Source organism: Scardinius erythrophthalmus (assembly GCF_964197995.2).
Source record: "Scardinius erythrophthalmus genome assembly, chromosome: 8".
Classification (NCBI taxonomy): Eukaryota; Metazoa; Chordata; class Actinopteri; order Cypriniformes; family Leuciscidae; genus Scardinius; species Scardinius erythrophthalmus.
Window position 1 is genome coordinate 19,086,999 of NC_138228.1, and position 16,669 is coordinate 19,103,667.

General features: G+C 37.7%; 2 protein-coding genes across 2 annotated transcripts; one reads left to right on the top strand and one right to left on the bottom strand.

Annotated features, from left to right (window-relative positions):
• Positions 1-1,831: 1,831 nt before the first annotated feature.
• On the top strand, positions 1,832-7,802 carry LOC308694349 (crystal protein; the record flags this gene model as incomplete). The annotated part of the gene is given in 9 exon segments (XM_081371856.1): positions 1,832-2,479; positions 3,554-3,756; positions 3,758-3,839; positions 3,841-3,978; positions 4,057-4,184; positions 5,635-5,753; positions 6,723-6,863; positions 7,064-7,236; positions 7,350-7,802. Coding segments are annotated over 9 exon segments (2,085 nt in total).
• A 1,303-nt stretch (positions 7,803-9,105) lies between these two features.
• Positions 9,106-13,564, bottom strand: bbs10 (Bardet-Biedl syndrome 10). Its single transcript, XM_081372204.1, has 3 exons — positions 13,501-13,564; positions 12,948-13,117; positions 9,106-11,270 (listed from the first exon to the last, which is right to left on the bottom strand). The coding sequence occupies exons 2-3, from the start codon at positions 13,115-13,117 to the stop codon at positions 9,713-9,715; spliced, it is 1,728 nt and encodes a 575-aa protein (XP_081228330.1). The 5' UTR covers positions 13,501-13,564; the 3' UTR covers positions 9,106-9,712.
• Between the last annotated feature and the right edge of the window lie 3,105 nt (positions 13,565-16,669).

Sequence of the window (16,669 nt, forward strand, 5' to 3'; positions counted from 1 at the left end):
GTTAAAAATTAAAAGCTCCAATTCAGTGTGCAAATTAAACAAAGAAAAATTCATTATATTATGAATAATTATTTTTCAGTGACTATAAAAGATACACTTTTTTTTTAGAATAATCAAAGAGTTCGTTGGAACTAATTAATTGATTGTAATATTAATTTAGCTTACCTCAAAGTTAATCTAATTAACTGACCCAAACATTAATAATTAATCATAATTGGTAATTATGGATTTTTATTAATATTTCCCCTTTGAGCTAAAATTGTTACATGACTTTCAGCCCACTCATTTTTTATAGGGTTCAGGTCTGGGGACTGGGATGGCCATTGCAGATGCTTGGTTTTGTGCTCAGTGACCCATTTTTGTTTTGATTTTGATGTTTGTTTTTAGATCACTGTCCTGTTGGAAGATCCAAACATGGCCCATTATAAGATTTCTAGTAGAGGTTGTCAGGTTTTGATTTTTTATCTGTTGGTATTTAATCGAATCCATGATGCCAAGTATCTGAACAAGATGTCCAGGACCTCTGGCCCACAGCATTAAAGATATAGCGTATAGTATTTTATTTTATACATGGTGTACTTTATCCCTGTGTGCACCAAACCCATCTATTCTTTTTTTTTTTTTTTTTTTTACTTCAACAAAAGGTTAGATTTTTGCATTTTTTTTTTTAAATAAAATATCAAAAGGATAAACAATGCAGATTTATTTTTTACAGACATCTTTGATCATATTTACCAAGGGGGCAAATAATTCTGACCAGCACTGTATGTTAATTACACATAAGAATGTCAAAGATGAGGAACATGAGAAATCTGTTAAATAATCTAGTTTAAAATGCATGAGTAAAGTTCTTTGAAGAGTCATCTTTGCATTCATGTTTGTTTCTTACACCTCTGAAAAATGTTGAAACAATTTTCAATTAAAAAAAATAAAGTAATTAAAAGGGACAGTTGAAAAAATGAAAATTCTGTCATAATTTGCTCACCCTCAAGTTGTTCCAAACCTGTACGAGTTTCTTTCCTCTGCTGAACACCAAAGAAGATATTTTGAAGAATATCCGTAACCAAACATTTACTGGTGCCCATTGACTTCCACAGTCTGGAAAAAACAAATACTATGGAAGTCAATGGGGTCCATCAACTGTTTGGTTACCGACATTCTTCAAAATATCTTCTTTAAGAAAAATAACATTAAAGACTTCACAGAAAATGATAAAACACAGACAAGAGCTTGAGAAAATCTCAGTTCAGGCTATTAGCACGAGACTAACTGATCTATAAGGAGGTAACTGAGACAAGATAAATTACATATTACATGATAAAAAGTTTTTATTTTTATTTTTTTACATTTTGTAATTTTTTATACATTCAAAATTAAGTCTATGTGATTCTGTTGTATATAAATATACAAAACATTAGCTTACAGCATGGCCTGTGCATTTACCATATCCTGACCTCTCACTGCCTGTAATCTGATTTGTTTCACAATAGCGCTCTTGTGTGTGAGAGAGACTGAAATGTTTGTGAAATTTTAACTCATTGATGTCACGTGAAATTCAACAGGCGCACGAGACAGAGTCCGATTCCTCTACATACTCTCTGTTTGCAGATTAAAGACAAATCACAGTTACGGATGACAAAAACCGGGAATCTACAGCATAAAACTTTCTTTTCTCAGGCATCTGAGATTCTTCTGTTGAAGTGAGTGGAACTAAACTAACTATCTTGACTAAACTAACTCTCTTTTGGCTATCTGAATCTACACTTCAGTTTGAAAGGCCATCATGATGTCGTCTGCTACTTTATTGATTGTGGTTACGTTACTTTCAATGATGCCAATTAGAGGAAGACCTGAAAGTGAAACTCAGCAAAAAACCTTCTATGTACACACAACTGGGACTCGGACCATGATGTTTAACATCCCAAATACTGAACAAAATGAAGTACATGAGAGCTTGGATGATATTTTTCTAGGTGAGTCTTTAAACTCGCTCAAGAGTCTAGAATTATATGCTAGTACAGATGATTTTTCAAGAAACACTGTGGCTGAATCAAGTGATATGCATTCAGCAGCTGATTCCATAACAACCAGAACTGCATGTAATGAAAGTCATTTTGAAGATGATAATATTGAACACAAGGAGCCTGAGATGGATATTGCTGGGCATGAAGACTTGAATAAGGTGCGATGTGATGGTGAATGCATAATTAATTCATTGGATAACACTTCTGATGGCCTGAATGATACGGCTAGTGAAGATCCAGTGGTCATCACACATCTCGGGCGAGTTCGAGGCCGTACTTTGGACAAAGCTCACGTGTTTTATGGCATTCCGTTTGCTGACCCTCCTGTGGGAGACAAACGCTGGACTCCTCCTTCACCCGTGTCACCTTGGTCGTACACGTATGATGCCACATTTCCCCGTCCCGCGTGCATGCAGATGTGTGCTGGAGAGTTCTCTCGGCTGTGTCCTCCTAAGGTATGCAACATTGTAATCATTACACATTTTCAAACCATCCACCTATTAAAATACAGTACATTTAGAGAATGATATGGCTGCTCATAATTAATGTTAGAGTTTTTTTTAAACGATTAGTCGCCCGGCACTGTTTGTGCAATATGGACATAAATAGGGCCCTGAATATAAGATTTTTTGGCTTGGGCCTGTATGCAATAACCTAGCAATACCCTAGAAACTACACTAAAACATGCATAGAAACACTTTTAGAGCCTGTCAGCAACTGCATAGCAACCACATTGCAACATGCGAAGAAATACTCAGAGCACATCAGCAACTGTGTAGCGACACCACAAAGCAAAACATTAAGAAATGCTTAAAACACTTTAGCAACCACATAGCAATGCCCTAGCAACCACATAGCAACGTCCTGGCAACCACATAGCAATGTCCTGTCAACAACACATCAATATGATAAGAAAGATTTAGATGACTTTCATTGTTAGCATGTTGTTAACATTTAACATATTGTTACATGTTTCTAGCATGTTGCCAAGCATTGTTGATCTGTTTTCAGCATTTTTAACATGCTGCTAGGCATTGCTAACATGTTTTAGCACGTTTTTAACAGTTAGCATTTTGCTAAGCGTTGCTAAGCACTGCTAGTCTGTTGTCAGCATGTTTTAACATGTTAACATGTAGCATATTGCTAAGCGTTGCTAATATATTAAACACTGCTAGTTCATTGTCAACATTTCAATATACTTTAGCAACCACATAGCAACATCCAGCCAACTACCTAGAAGCCACACTGGAACATGCTAAAAACACTCAAAAAACTTTAGCAACCACATAGCAACACCCTAACAACAATCTAGCAATGCCCTAGCAACCACATTCCAACATGCTAGAACACTTTAGCAACCACATAGCAATGCCCTGGCAACTACCTAGAAACCACACTGCAACATGCTAAAATCACCCGAAAAACTTTGGCAACCACATAGCAACACCCTGACAACAAGCTAGCAATATTAATCTAAGAAAGGTTTCTTACTGATGGTCTGAATGTGAATCTGCATTTACTGTACACAGGTTAGCGAGGACTGCCTATATCTAAATGTGTTTGTACCTGTGAGCATCAACCTGTCGTTGCCGATAGTAACAGCACTACCAGTGATGGTGTGGATTCATGGCGGTGACTTCATCGCTGGCTCCGCCTCTAAACCCCTGTACGATGGCCGCTTCATCAGTAACTATAGCAACACAGTGGTTGTAAACATGGAATATCGTCTTGGTTAGTGAAAAAGCATTACATTTTCCATATTGGTGTGTGTGCCGACATCTGAATAAGCAAGTTTGTAAGATGTTGTGGTCAATGTTTAGGTGCATTTGGCTTCTTAGTCACAGGCAAAGATCCTGATAGCTCTGCAGTGGGGAATTATGGGATTCTAGACCAGCAGGCAGCATTGCGCTGGGTCCAAGAAAACATTGCAGCTTTTGGAGGAGACCCAAATAAGGTATCAGAGCGCATGGGGGTGGATGAATGACGACAGTCTGGACATCTAATTACTGTATATGTATTTGCATGTGTGTAGGTTACACTGTTTGGCGAGAGCGCTGGAGCCCAATCAGTGTGTCTTCATCTAATGATGGAGAGCAGTGAGTCTTTGTTTAGACATGCAGCCATTCAGAGTTTACCATTCTCTTTGCCACTGAAAACCAGGTAAAGCACACATAAAACACTCTTCACCTCTTTCCCAAAACCTTGTCAGCTGCCTTGTGGCCTGCATGGAGCCAATCAATTTGACATTAACATCTTGTCATAGAAAACACAGAAAACATAGCACACAAACAATTAATTTAGATTAATCTGGAATATTTTTTATACAATCTTCTTGGATTTATTGCTTGACGCAGTGCATTCTGGGATTGCCTTCTCTGTGAAGAATAAATACAGTGCCGCCTTTGAGAATCTGGGCAAATCAAGGTATCTTAGCGCATTTCCTTTTGCATCTATGATGCCATGAACTCCTCCTCCATAGGCAGCAGCTTAAAGGTTATGGAATGGTGAACTTGGGGCCGGTTGCAGATACTGCTAAGACTAGTCTTACAAGTTAGTCATCACATTTTTTTCTTCATAACTTTTTAATGCTAGTTACATAAAAACGATTGGTTTAATTTGATACCAAAAAGTAAGACCCATTGACTAACTGCTAGTTGGTTAAACTAGTAGGCCTACTTAAAATCCCCATGAAATCAAGTTTTTTGGCTTTTAGTATGAATATGTTAGCCTTGCTGTTATCTATAAGCTAGTGTGCTCCAAAAAAAGAGACAAAATTCGCATTTAGAAGATTCAAAACGTACAGTCTCTCACTTCCACCAATATGGATCAATGATTTTGATGGCATCATGCTGCACTTCAGCTTCTCATCAGATTTTCTGTCCAATCAAATGCTCTCTGGAATCTAAAGCGTCCCGCCCCCAAATATAGGCTACACTCAATCTGTGGCTGAAAAAGGTCACTTGTTCACAGCTTCACACATTTACTGTTTTCTACATGTTGAATCGCACATAGTGTACTATATAGGGAATAGGGAACGATTCAGACAGTGAAAATATGATTTCCAATTGGGGCGAACAAAGTCTGGCTAGTGTCACGCGAACTACCACAGCTTCGGTCCAGAGACACGATAGCACAGAGTGGATCATAATGCGTGAGTCGAAACAGTTTACAAAACGCTTCGGATCCATTTGAATTCTGCACAGAATGCTATATTTTAAAGCGATATGGAGATTAGGAGGAGAAACGGTTAGAGATAAGGAGATTAGGAAACTGCGGCTTTACCGGGCTCAACGGTTCTGGCCGAGCTGTGATATAAACTAAACGCTATTGGCTATTTTAAATAAGGGGAGGAGCTGTTCGATATGTCCCGCCCTGTCTTCCTGTTTAAGTGGAAATTACAACACATTGAATAAAGCTGCACATAATGGCTATTTTTATGCAACTGGACATTATTTAACCAAGTGCAACATGTTCCCGGATGTTGGAATGTAGTTCCAGGATCATGTTTTACTTGACAAATTCACAGTGACCGTTTTGGAACAGAGCATCCTGAGACAATACAGAAATTATGATGAAGCTTGTAGTAATAATGTTGTTTATTATGTTTTAGATGGGATGCTATGAAACTGGGATGGGATTTTGCTAAACAAACTAATTGCTCAGCATTTGATCTGCCCTGCCTGCGCTCTCTCAGTTCACATGTTCTACTCAACGCCCAGGTTAAATCAGGTACATACTCACATCATCAGAGTTGTTAATGTTAACGAAAACTATTAAAAATCGTTTTCATTCATTGAAATAAAACTGAAATAAAGTAAAATCTAAAATATTAGATGAAAAACTTTAAAAACTTTAAAAAAAGAAATGTTGCCTTGGTAACTGACTAAGTTAAAGCTAACTAAAACTAAAACCATTAAAAAACATTTTCACTACTTAAAATAAACATTAATTGAAATACAATAAAATGTAAAAAATGTAAACTTATTTCTCATTTTCATATAGTAATAAAATGGCTAAAACTGAAATAAAAATAAATAAAAACTACACAGAAATAATAATACATTTAACTAAACTAAAATTAAATGACTTTAACTAAAATGAAAATGAAAAATATTAAAATAAAAATTAAACATAAACATAGTATCTCAGTGATGCTAAAATACCCCTGAGTTGACGTAATAAAATGACAAATAAAATGGAATTAGAATTGAATTGGAATAAATATAAAAAAATGACAAAAGCACATAACAAAATAACTAAAACTTGAAATAAAAAGAAATACTGAAAAATAAAAATAAAAGCTAATTCAAAATATTAATAAATACAATAATAGTATATAAATAATATTGAAATGACATTGACTCATACAAGTTACACACAGACTCATACAGACACAAAATTGAGGGGTTTGTTTCACCCTGATTGGGTTTATTTGGCTTTATCCCTCTTAATACACAGCTATTTGCCAAATAAATAAATAAATGAACACCCTAACATGGTGATATATGGTTTTATCTGGGACGACATTCAAATATACAATTTAGTGAAGATTATATAAAAATATAATGCATAATGTTCCGATTGGCCAATTAGAATCAAGGATTTCAGGGAGCCATGTAATAAATGCATCAGACAAAAATATCAGACGTATACAAACACTGAAATCATTCACTTAAAATCTAATTCTGTCTTTTGAAGGTTCTAAGATCATCAACCCCTTCCATTTCCTAGAGGTCTTTGAGACATGGGGGCCATACATTGATGGAGAGCTTATCCAGGAACAGCCAATCACAGCCTTCCAAACAGGCAACTGGCAGAGTTACAAGCCTGTTATACTAGGTGTCTGATACTCTCTACATACATGTATATACTCCAACAACAACATCAGCACATTCTGGGTTAAAGATCTAATAACTGCTGTGGGACAAATTTAACCAAAGCTTACATTGTATTTAACCATTCTATTTTACATTGTATTTTATATTATTGTGTAAGATTTGCATTGTTTACCTTTGTAAGTTTTCTGGTCTGCACTGTAGGTACAACCTCAGAGGAAGGCGTAGTCTTTGTGTACGGCACTTTCAACCAGTCTGTGTCAGTGCTGGAATGTTTGCTCTACACTGTCGCCATTTTCAAGCAACATGCGTTCAGAATTCTGCACGAATACATTCCTTTCTACCGAAACCAGGACAGACGAGTGATGCTTTCACAGGTAAGACTTCAGCATCCTATGCGTAAACAACAACAAGAAGACAAACAGCACAAGGCAGAGGTTAGGCATTATCTGTTCTTACAATGTTGGGCTTTGGGCCTTTATTTTTGCAGATTGTGACAGATTATGTGTTTCTGTGTCCGGCTCGATGGTCTGCTCGTTCTGGAGTAAGAGCTGGCGGATCTGTTTGGTTGTATGTATTTGACCATGCTCCGTCTGATCCCAACATATGGGCGGGGCTTCCGTTCTGCTACAATCACACCTGCCATGGGGCGGAGCTTCCCTTTCTGTTTGACTCCGCCCCCAGCACGAACTTCACACTTACACCTCAAGAGAGCCTTCTGGCCAATCGAATGGCGTGCTACTGGGGAGCGTTTGCCCACACGGGGGACCCAAATTCTCGAGGTGAACAGACGCACTTTTGCAGAAAGCAGAGGCTCGCTGTTTGGCCGCAGTACATGGCTACAGAAGACTGGCCCATCCTGAACCTGACTCTACAGTCACACCCACAACACGGGGACAGGGACCATTTCTGTGACTTCTGGGACCAGCTGGACATCTATTGAGACACACAAGATCATGGCTCTGACCGCATCTATCTAAATCTAATATCTAACAATTTTGACAAACTTTTGACTCTACTCATACATATATAATCAGTGACAGGGCCAGTACTATACTAACAAGATGTTATTTTTAAAGTACAAGTCTCTTATCCTCACCAAGGCTGAATTTATTTGATCAAACATACAGTAAAAAAATGATATTGTTAAATATATTATTATAAATATATATTACAATGCAACGTAACTGCTTTTTATATTTATTTTATTTTAAAGTGCCCCTTTTATGCTATTTTAAAGGTTCCCAGGTTTAAATGCATCCATGGTAAAAAATGGTAGCATTTTCTTATAATATACATTGTATCACCGCTTTTCTTGTCTGAAACATTTTGATCAAGGATCCGGTCACTAAACCCCTCCTTTCGACAAGCCTACTCTGCTCTGATTTGTCAGAAGGCCCAGTCTGTTGTGATTGGTCAATCTCTTACAGCTGGTGTCGGTAAATAAACGTTCATTACCATAACTGAATTTCAGCTCCGGAGGCTTCCAATGCGCTTATACACACGGTGATAGAAACAGTAACAATGGTGTTGGTTTTTCCGTATCAATTCGAGAGGAAGTCCTTATTATTTTTTGAAGTGTGTGCAAAGTGGATTTGCTTTCGCAGCACAGAAAACAGCATCTTCTTGTAATTTCCGAGCAAAACGAACCAGACTCTTCCAGGCGTCAGCTACAACTACAGTGTTTCAGGGCAGGTCAAAGTAGACGTGATTCGCGGGCAGCAAATGCTGAATTCAAGCAAATTTGTTACATTTGTTACGCAGGTATGTAGACTGGAATTACTGACGACTCGTTTTGGCAGTTCAGGATCGATTCTTTCTTATAGGACACAATATCTTTATCCGCAGTTCACTTTGATCTTTAATAGTACTCTACATTTTACATTCACAAACAACTATATTACACACTGCATGAAAGGTATAATATTTGAAAAAAGCATAATGCACTTTATGATTTATTCCTGGGATAGCAAAGCTGAATTTACTGCATCAGTATTTAGTGTCACATGATTCTTCAGATTTGGTGATCAACATTTCTTCTTATTATCAATATTGAAAAGTTGGGCTGCTTAATATTTTTGTGGTAAACTTTTCAGGATCCTTTGATGAATAAACAAAAAACCCTTTTTATTAGAAATAGATATCTTACGTAACATAATAAATGTCTTTACTGTCACTTTTGATCAATTGAATGAGTCCATGCTAAATAAAAATTTCCAAAATAATCTTACTGACCACAAACTTTTGAATTGTACTACTTTTATTGGCTTAATTTTTTTAAAACAACTGTTTTGTTTCTACAACATTAGCCAACAATGATTTTAAACTTTTTTTTAACTAACTGAAACAATTTTGTATTTCAGTGTTAACTGCATATAGAACTGTTTTACAAATATTCCTCTAACTTGCAACAAACACTATAAATATATAAATATTCTATTTGAACATATGTTCAATAGAATATTTTATATAAATAAATATATCTGGATTCTTAAACACTTAAGAATGTCTGAATGTTTTCGCATTATATATCAAAATATAAAAGCATTGAAAGAAAAAGAAAGGAAAAAATGAGTAGGCTTTAAATGCACTGTTCTACAGGGACATCATACATCTAATAAAAAAGACCAGGTGTTTAAAGTCATTGCAAAAAGGGCTCAAATATTTAAAGTTAGTTCTGAGAGAAGGTTTAGCAGCATTTGTTTGGAGATGCCACTTGGTATTATTTATGTATGTAATGCAAGAACATTCAGATGTTCTTAAGCATCCAATACTTTTTGGAGCCACTTCGCTTAGATGGCACAGTGGATAGAATTTACACACAACATTATAGGCTTGGATATTCAGTGCGGCTTATGCATCTGTTCTTTGAGTGGGGTTTGAGTGCTCTTTCATTCCCTCCTCCTCTTCCTCATCCTCCTCAGAGTGTGTTTGTGGGCCGGTGCGTAATGGAGAGCGGGTGTGTAAAATAGCCCCTACACATAAGAGTCTGTGCAAACACTGCAACACAGAAACAACCAGCTGCTGTTTACCACTGACCGACTCCAGACACGGTGCCAATTCAGAACTCTCACTGAACCCGAGCCCAAACTTTAGGTCTGGCAATTCCGACCCTCCCAATTTGGCCCTGTCCAATTGCTTAAGATCACTTAAGAAACATGTCTGGATATTCAAGAAGCTTCTTTGATTGTGAGAGTATAAAGTTCTAGGCACACACAACAAAGCCTCTGCCAGCAGCCTACAGCACTCCGGGTCACCACAGTTACGTTCGTTCAGCAGGAAATGATGTAGCAAGAACTCAAACATGCCACCAACGGGAAGCACTCCACCTGCACACATAATTCCACCCCACAGGTCTTGAGTTAAAAGCGTGCTTTGTGATTGGTCGGCAGCAGGAATGGCGCTTTGAAAGCTGTCATGCGTCCGAGACAGATGCTGCAACATCGCAAACACACCTTGGCTCACACACACTGTCTGGTCAAGCAATCCTGGTGCGGGTGCACAAAGAACAAGTGTGTGTGTGTGCGACACGGTTCCCAGACAGGCATAGCGATGCCCACCAAGTTGCACACGTCTACAGTACTTTAGCGTCACGAGGTGTTGAAGAGGTGGATGAGAGAGTGTTTCTGCAGCACTGATGTTGGAAAGCAAGTCCAGCTGGGCCGAGTCGACAAACTCAAGTAGAGCGATGTGGTTCAGTCGAGCCCATTGCACCACACTTTCCGGCTGCTTCACCGATGAGAGCAGCACATGCACCTGTAAGTCTAATAAACTCAATAACTTTTGCTTCATGATGCTCTCTGTACGGTGCAGCCAGTCTTGTTGAACGCATATGGATATGTTGTCACCTGCGGTTACATTAGTAGGCCCAAAACTCTCATATAAAATGAGTGCTTTTACTGGTCCTTGTAGTTCAGTCCACACCGACCAATCACGAGTCACAACCAGGCCTTCAATCACCTCTGAGGAGCCAATAGGAAGTCCTGTCACTGATGTCTGCAGCAAAGAGAAGTGCGAATGTATGAATGAGATTGTTTCTACTGCGTCTTGATCTTGCCTGACTTTGTGGTAGAACTCACACAGGACTCGTTTCAGTATTTCAGCCTGGCCAATCGCAACTCTTCCAGAAATATACCCACCAATCAACAAATCAAGGATGCTGCCCTCCCGTTTGTAACTATGGCGACTACAGCACAATGAGGCATATGGGGTAATTTTGTGTATTATGGCTTCATCCAACTCCTTCCGGCTGACAGCGAGAAGGCGATTAGCAAGATTTCGAAGGCCAGGGCCAGTCCAAGATCCCGCAGAGTTCTGAATTCCTCGTAAAAGTGCGGCCAGCAGGAGAATGAATGACTTTGTGCCGTCTCCAGTAGCTTTAGCATGTGCACACATGCAGTCCAACACCATCCTAAAGAACAAAGACAACAAAAATATGCGAAATAAATCCACATCATTGTCATTTAATAATAATTAATTTACATAAACCCTGAAAAATGTCAGAACTGTTAGTTTCTCTCTAGTTTTAGGCTTTTAAATATGAATACATATATTTTACATATTTGTTTTCATACTAGACTTGCCCTAAAACCCTACATTTAATAATATTTTATATCTAATTCATTATATCTTTCTATCTATGTATCTCTCTCTCTCTCTCTCTCTCTCTATATATATATATATATATATATATAGAGAGAGAGAGAGAGAAAGAGAGAGAGAGATAGATAGATAGATACATAGATACATAGATGATAGACAGACAGATAAATAATACATAGATAGACAGACAGACAATAGATAGACAATTTTTAATTATTTTAAACGATTAAATAAATCAAGTGACAGTACTTTTACATTGTTACAAAATAATCTATTAATGTTAATCTATCTAAATAATCTATCTAATGCTGTTATATGATATATTATGGTTTTCACAAAATTATTTAGAAATATTATATATTCACAAAATTGATAATAATAAGAAATGTTTCTTGAGCAGCAAATCAGCATATCTATCTATAAATTACAGAAACGTCTGTCTGTCTGTGTGTGTGTCTGTTCCTCGCATATCTCTCGAACCGTTAGTCCGATGGATTTCAAACTTGACAGGTGTCTCGCTACGGGCATGAGTAAGTGCAGTGCCAAGTTTGACATTGTTTGGATAAGAAATGCAAAAAATATCGGTAAATATATATCTCGGTAAAAGAAGCACACACTGGCTGTTGCCGCTCTAGCCACTCTGGCTTTTGACCCTCACAGAGAGCTTGGAGTTCCCTGTGTATCCTGCTCCCTGAATCGTGTAGGCCTAGTTCAATGTTCCACATTTATTGTATGTCATTATGTCAGTATTTGCTTTCTACCATGCACAAATTAAAATGTCACTGAACTTTTGCTGTGTAATTGTAACAATGAGCACTCAAATACACCAAACCAACAATTACTAAAAAGTTAAACACACACAAAAACTGATTTTGCACGGGCACTTTGCACTCCTCCCTGAATTGTCGCGCTTATTCATTTGTGGAGGTTAACTGAATCTGTAAGTCAGCTATGCTGTTTACTTCTGAATATTATATTTTATTCTAGTGCGCTTAACGTTATCGCTACTGTGTAATAGTAGCCTATGCTATTCACCAACTAAACATATCCTATTCAATGCGTTCACAGTCTCTTTCACGGGCATCATTTTTATTTACTTATTCACAAACTGTTTGCTCAAGCGTTCACTGTGTGCTTTCTACCATGCACAAATAAAAATGTCACTGAACTTTTGCTGTGTAATTGTAACAATGAGCATTCAAACACACCAAACCAACAATTACTAAAAACACACAAAAACTAATTTTGCACAGGCATTTTACACTAGTTATAATGATTTCTGAAGGATCACGTGACACTGAAGACTGGAGTAATGATGCTGAAAATTCAGCTTGAATGACTACATGAATTCTTCACATTTTAAAATATATTAAAATAGAAAATAAAAAGGTATATGCAGATTGGAATATGATTCAGCAAACAAAACAATACTCCAATCTTGCAGTTATGAGCAATACTTTTATATCTTTAAAGAGAGTATGGGCACCTGGCCATCGGGTGCTCCAGGTGTAGTGCGCAGAGAAGGCGCTGTCCGTGTCTACTAACGAGTGTTTCTCCTGTGTCTCGAGTGAACAACACACTCCCGCCGCCAGGACCGAGACAGCGACGCACGACACACTCCAGCGCTGCGAGCACACACACACACTCCTCGAGCATCTGCACGGGACACAACAAAAACCAGCAAACACCTTACAGCAATGTATGCGCAAAGACACAAATGATACATCTTATTTCCAATGAACTAGCAAACTTGTGAGCATTTATTAGCACATTTGTGAATCAAACAGATGCACAAGCCACCGACGAGTTCAGTGATGTTCGTCATATAACTATCATAACACTGGATACAAGTTACAGAAGAAATAGAAAAACAAGAAGCCAATGAACTGAACCACAACAAACCCAAAACTATCGAATCATAAAACTTAAAACAAACTAAACAAGAAATAAAAGAGGATTAATATTAATTTAAGTGTCAGGATACAACATATAAAACGATCACTTTAACCTGTGTAAAATTATTTTAAAATGATAAAAACCTTCTAATCCGGTGAGCATCCTCTCAAGCTTCATGCAGTATCCAGGCGACGCTCTTCTTCTACCATGTGTTGTTGTTTTTCCTGCCAGCATAGCGGAATATACTGACACCTACCGGACAATATTAATGATTTATGAAAGTAATGTTTATTAAAAAATAAACTTTTTAAATATATTGCGTACTTCCTTTTGCATTGAAATGATTTTATATGCTCCATACAAACTGGCACATTTCATAATTTCAGTTTCAATAAAACCTGTTGAACACAAATCTGTTAAATAAACATTTCAAAGTAATCTCTTGTAACAACTGCAGTGTAGACCTAATGATAACCAGTTCTTTGTACTATTTTTTTTTTAACCTTTATTTATCCAGGTAAACTGTTTGAGAACCACTTCTCATTTACAAACATGACCTGGCCAAGAGGCTACAGGAATAAATAGGGACATACTGTACAACTGTACATAGTCAAACACATGACACACATACAAGCAATTGAATTAAAAAAGGTAGACAACAAAGAAAAGAGAAAAAGAAAAAGAATAAAGTGCTTAAATATGTGTGTATAAATATGGTTCATAATTGTCAGCAGGAACAAGAGTCAAGTATGTAATTTTGGAGGTTTTGCTTAAAGGTGGAGATTGGGATCAGAGATGTAAGTTTCAGGGTATTTTGTAGTATGTTCCAGTCGTGTACTGCTGCAAAGCGGAAGGCATTACGTCCAAAGATAGTAGAAGTAGGGGGGGGTACTAAATTTAATCAAATCACTTGATCTTGTGTGATAGGCGTTATGAGCAGCATGAAGAAGAGATGACAAATAGAGAGGTGTCTTGCCCAGGATTGTCTTGTATATGAAGAGAAACCAATGATGGAGCCGCCGGGTATGAAGGGAGGGCCAGCCCACCAGTTTATACAGGTCACAGTGATGAGTGTGAAAGGGTGCATTAGTGGCAAAACGGACGGCTGAATGATAGAGTGTGTCAAGTTTTTTTAGGGCTGTGTTTGGTGCCATTCTGTAGATAATATCGCCATAGTCCAAAATTGGCAGTACTGTCATCTTAACGAGGGTGCATTTGGTAGCATGAGTAAAGGAAGCTTTATTGCGGAAAAGAAAGGCTAGTCTAGCTTTGACTTTTGTTTGAAGGTTATTGATGTGTGTAATGAATGACAGGGATGAATCCAACCAGATACCTAGATATTTATATTTTTTGACATACTCCAGAGCCATACCGTTCATGCAGGTGATTGTAAGTGGAGTCTCGATGACTGGTTTTCGGCTAAAAATGATACATTTTGTCTTACTGGTGTTAATACGGAGGTGGAGATTGTCAAAGAACTGCTCTATAGAGGTGAAACTGAGTTTAAGACTGGAAGCCGCAGAATTGGGAGAGGAACCAACTGAGTACAAAATGGTATCATCTGCATAAAGATGAATCCTGGAGGTGCCAGCAGCTCTGGCTATATCATTGATGTAGATAGAAAAAAGGGTTGGGCCCAGGATGGAGCCTTGAGGCACACCTTTAGAGATATTAAGTGGGTCTGACATAATGTTTTCAACCTTCAATTGCTGGGCACGGTTGGTGAGATAATTGGCAAACCAAACACAGCTAGAGGAGGACAGACCAATACTGGAAAGCTTATGTAAGAGGATCCTATGGTCGACAGAGTCAAAGGCCTTGGCGAGGTCTATAAAGGTGGCAATCAGACCTGGGGTCCGTTCTTCGTACGTTGCTTAAAACATCCGAGATCAAATGAGACATCCAAGATGATATCATCGTGCTACTCATGATCTGGCTAACTCGGTTCTTCGAACACACTTGCCGGATATGATTAGTATAGCTGGATTGAGTTATCTGAGATAATTGCGCGTTCATGCTAAGTTTAAAAGGGGATATGTATCGATAGTAGAAACATTGATCAGCAACGCTGCTATTGGCTGTTCAGCGTGGCCAAAGAGCGCGCCAGAGCCCGCCTTTTAGATATTCTCTGAGCGCGCTCAGATTTTCTCCTCAGCAGAGCAAGAACTAATAGTCGAAGTTTATTCGGAATTTTAATGTTTAATCAAAACGCCAAGGAACACCTCAAAGTCTGCCAAAGCCAGGAGAGAGGGCTGACAAAAAGTAGCAGACAATTTAAATCCGTTAGAAGTGGCCATGTTAGATGTTTTTATCACTTATTAGCCTATATTTTTGTATTTTAATAATTGCATAATAGCTTTGTTCATTGTAATGTCAGAGTCACCACACTAGAACATGGGAACAAATAAAAGTGAAGTACAAAAATATTCTACATAATGGTAGCCTAATTTTTAGTTATATAGTTTCTTTTATAAAAGGCACTGTTAAATAAATGGTGTTCTGTTTATAAAAGCAACCAAGAAAAAGGCTGAGAAAAAAAAAAGATCTTAGCCTACACTGTAAAATATTTTTTGCTGCATTAAATTAAGGCCGTATAGTCATTTCAACTGTTAAATCTTGAGTAATGATGAATTGCTTTGACTTGTGAAAGTGAAAACTAATAAACTTATGTTAATGTAAAAATATTTTTCCCAAGTGTAGTTCATTGTAATGACATTACTTTTTCCTCTTTTGTGCACTTTTACATAATACACCAACACTTGTATCTGTTCCCAAGAAAGTGGTGGCTGAAATATGTGCAGTAAGTGGACATTTTCTAACTTTCCAAAGGAAAGAAAGTATAAGACTTTGTAATGTCCATTTGTTTCCATTGCACTGGACAGTGAATAAAGCCTCTCAGATAACTGTCATATGGAGGAACTAGCCTACCTGCAAGTGCATAAATAACTTTACTTCATTTATACTTGTATGCTTTATGGCTGCAATATAAGTTGTAGGATTCCACATCTACAGAAAGGCTACAGAAGAGTCTGCACAGACAGAGGAGACATAGGCCTACAGGTGGGCAGTGTATAGCCAACTTTTCCTTTTTATTTGTTGCATGAGGCATGTGTCTAATATCTCTTGTTGCAGGCACTTGACCACTGGCTTTTCTTTACAAAGAACAATTTAAATAAAACTCAAGGAACTAAGCATATTTGTCTTTTATTAAACATTTAATGAAAAGTGTTTTTTTTTTGTGGCAATGTTGTGTAATATGGCACATTTGCCAACAATGTCACAGGCCCTGTCAGGTGTGCAACCCTCAGACTT